This window comes from Myotis davidii, unplaced genomic scaffold (genome assembly GCF_000327345.1).
Source record: "Myotis davidii unplaced genomic scaffold, ASM32734v1 scaffold609, whole genome shotgun sequence".
Lineage (NCBI taxonomy): Eukaryota > Metazoa > Chordata > Mammalia > Chiroptera > Vespertilionidae > Myotis > Myotis davidii.
This window is the reverse complement of record NW_006300164.1, coordinates 3284681-3285013: the sequence shown is the minus strand read 5'-3', so window position 1 is coordinate 3285013 and position 333 is coordinate 3284681. Positions and strand designations below refer to the sequence as shown.

Genomic DNA, 333 nt, shown 5'->3' with positions numbered 1-333 from the left:
GTCCCAGGGCCCACACTCCTCCGCTGGCCCCAGGGCCTGTCAGAGGGCTGAGGGGGCGGCTGGCCTGGCCACACAGCCCTAACGAGGGTCCTTTTCTCCAATTACAATAGTTTTTAGGGTTGTGCTCCGTTAATATGAACGTTTAGACCCTCACCCCGGGGGGCCCACTGTGCCAGGTCATTTCTTACGGAGCAACAGCCTCCTAAGCTGCCGGGGCCCGTGGGTCTGCCCCGGCCACTCACCGAGCAGTGCTCTGCCTGCTGCACCCGCACGCCCAGGATCCTCTCCGCCAGCAGCTTCAGAGACGGCCTTCCACTCTGGGGAGACGGCACA

The 333-nt window shown here is 63.7% G+C and overlaps 1 protein-coding gene across 1 annotated transcript in view; it reads right to left on the bottom strand.

The window, feature by feature from the left end:
- REXO4 (REX4 homolog, 3'-5' exonuclease) overlaps window positions 1-333 on the bottom strand; it is a 5830-nt gene that overhangs the window by 1533 nt on the left and 3964 nt on the right. The window contains exon 6 of the mRNA XM_006776528.2: window positions 243-317. Within this exon, the coding sequence (XP_006776591.1) occupies window positions 243-317 (75 nt within the window). The remainder of the gene's footprint in view (window positions 1-242; window positions 318-333) is intronic.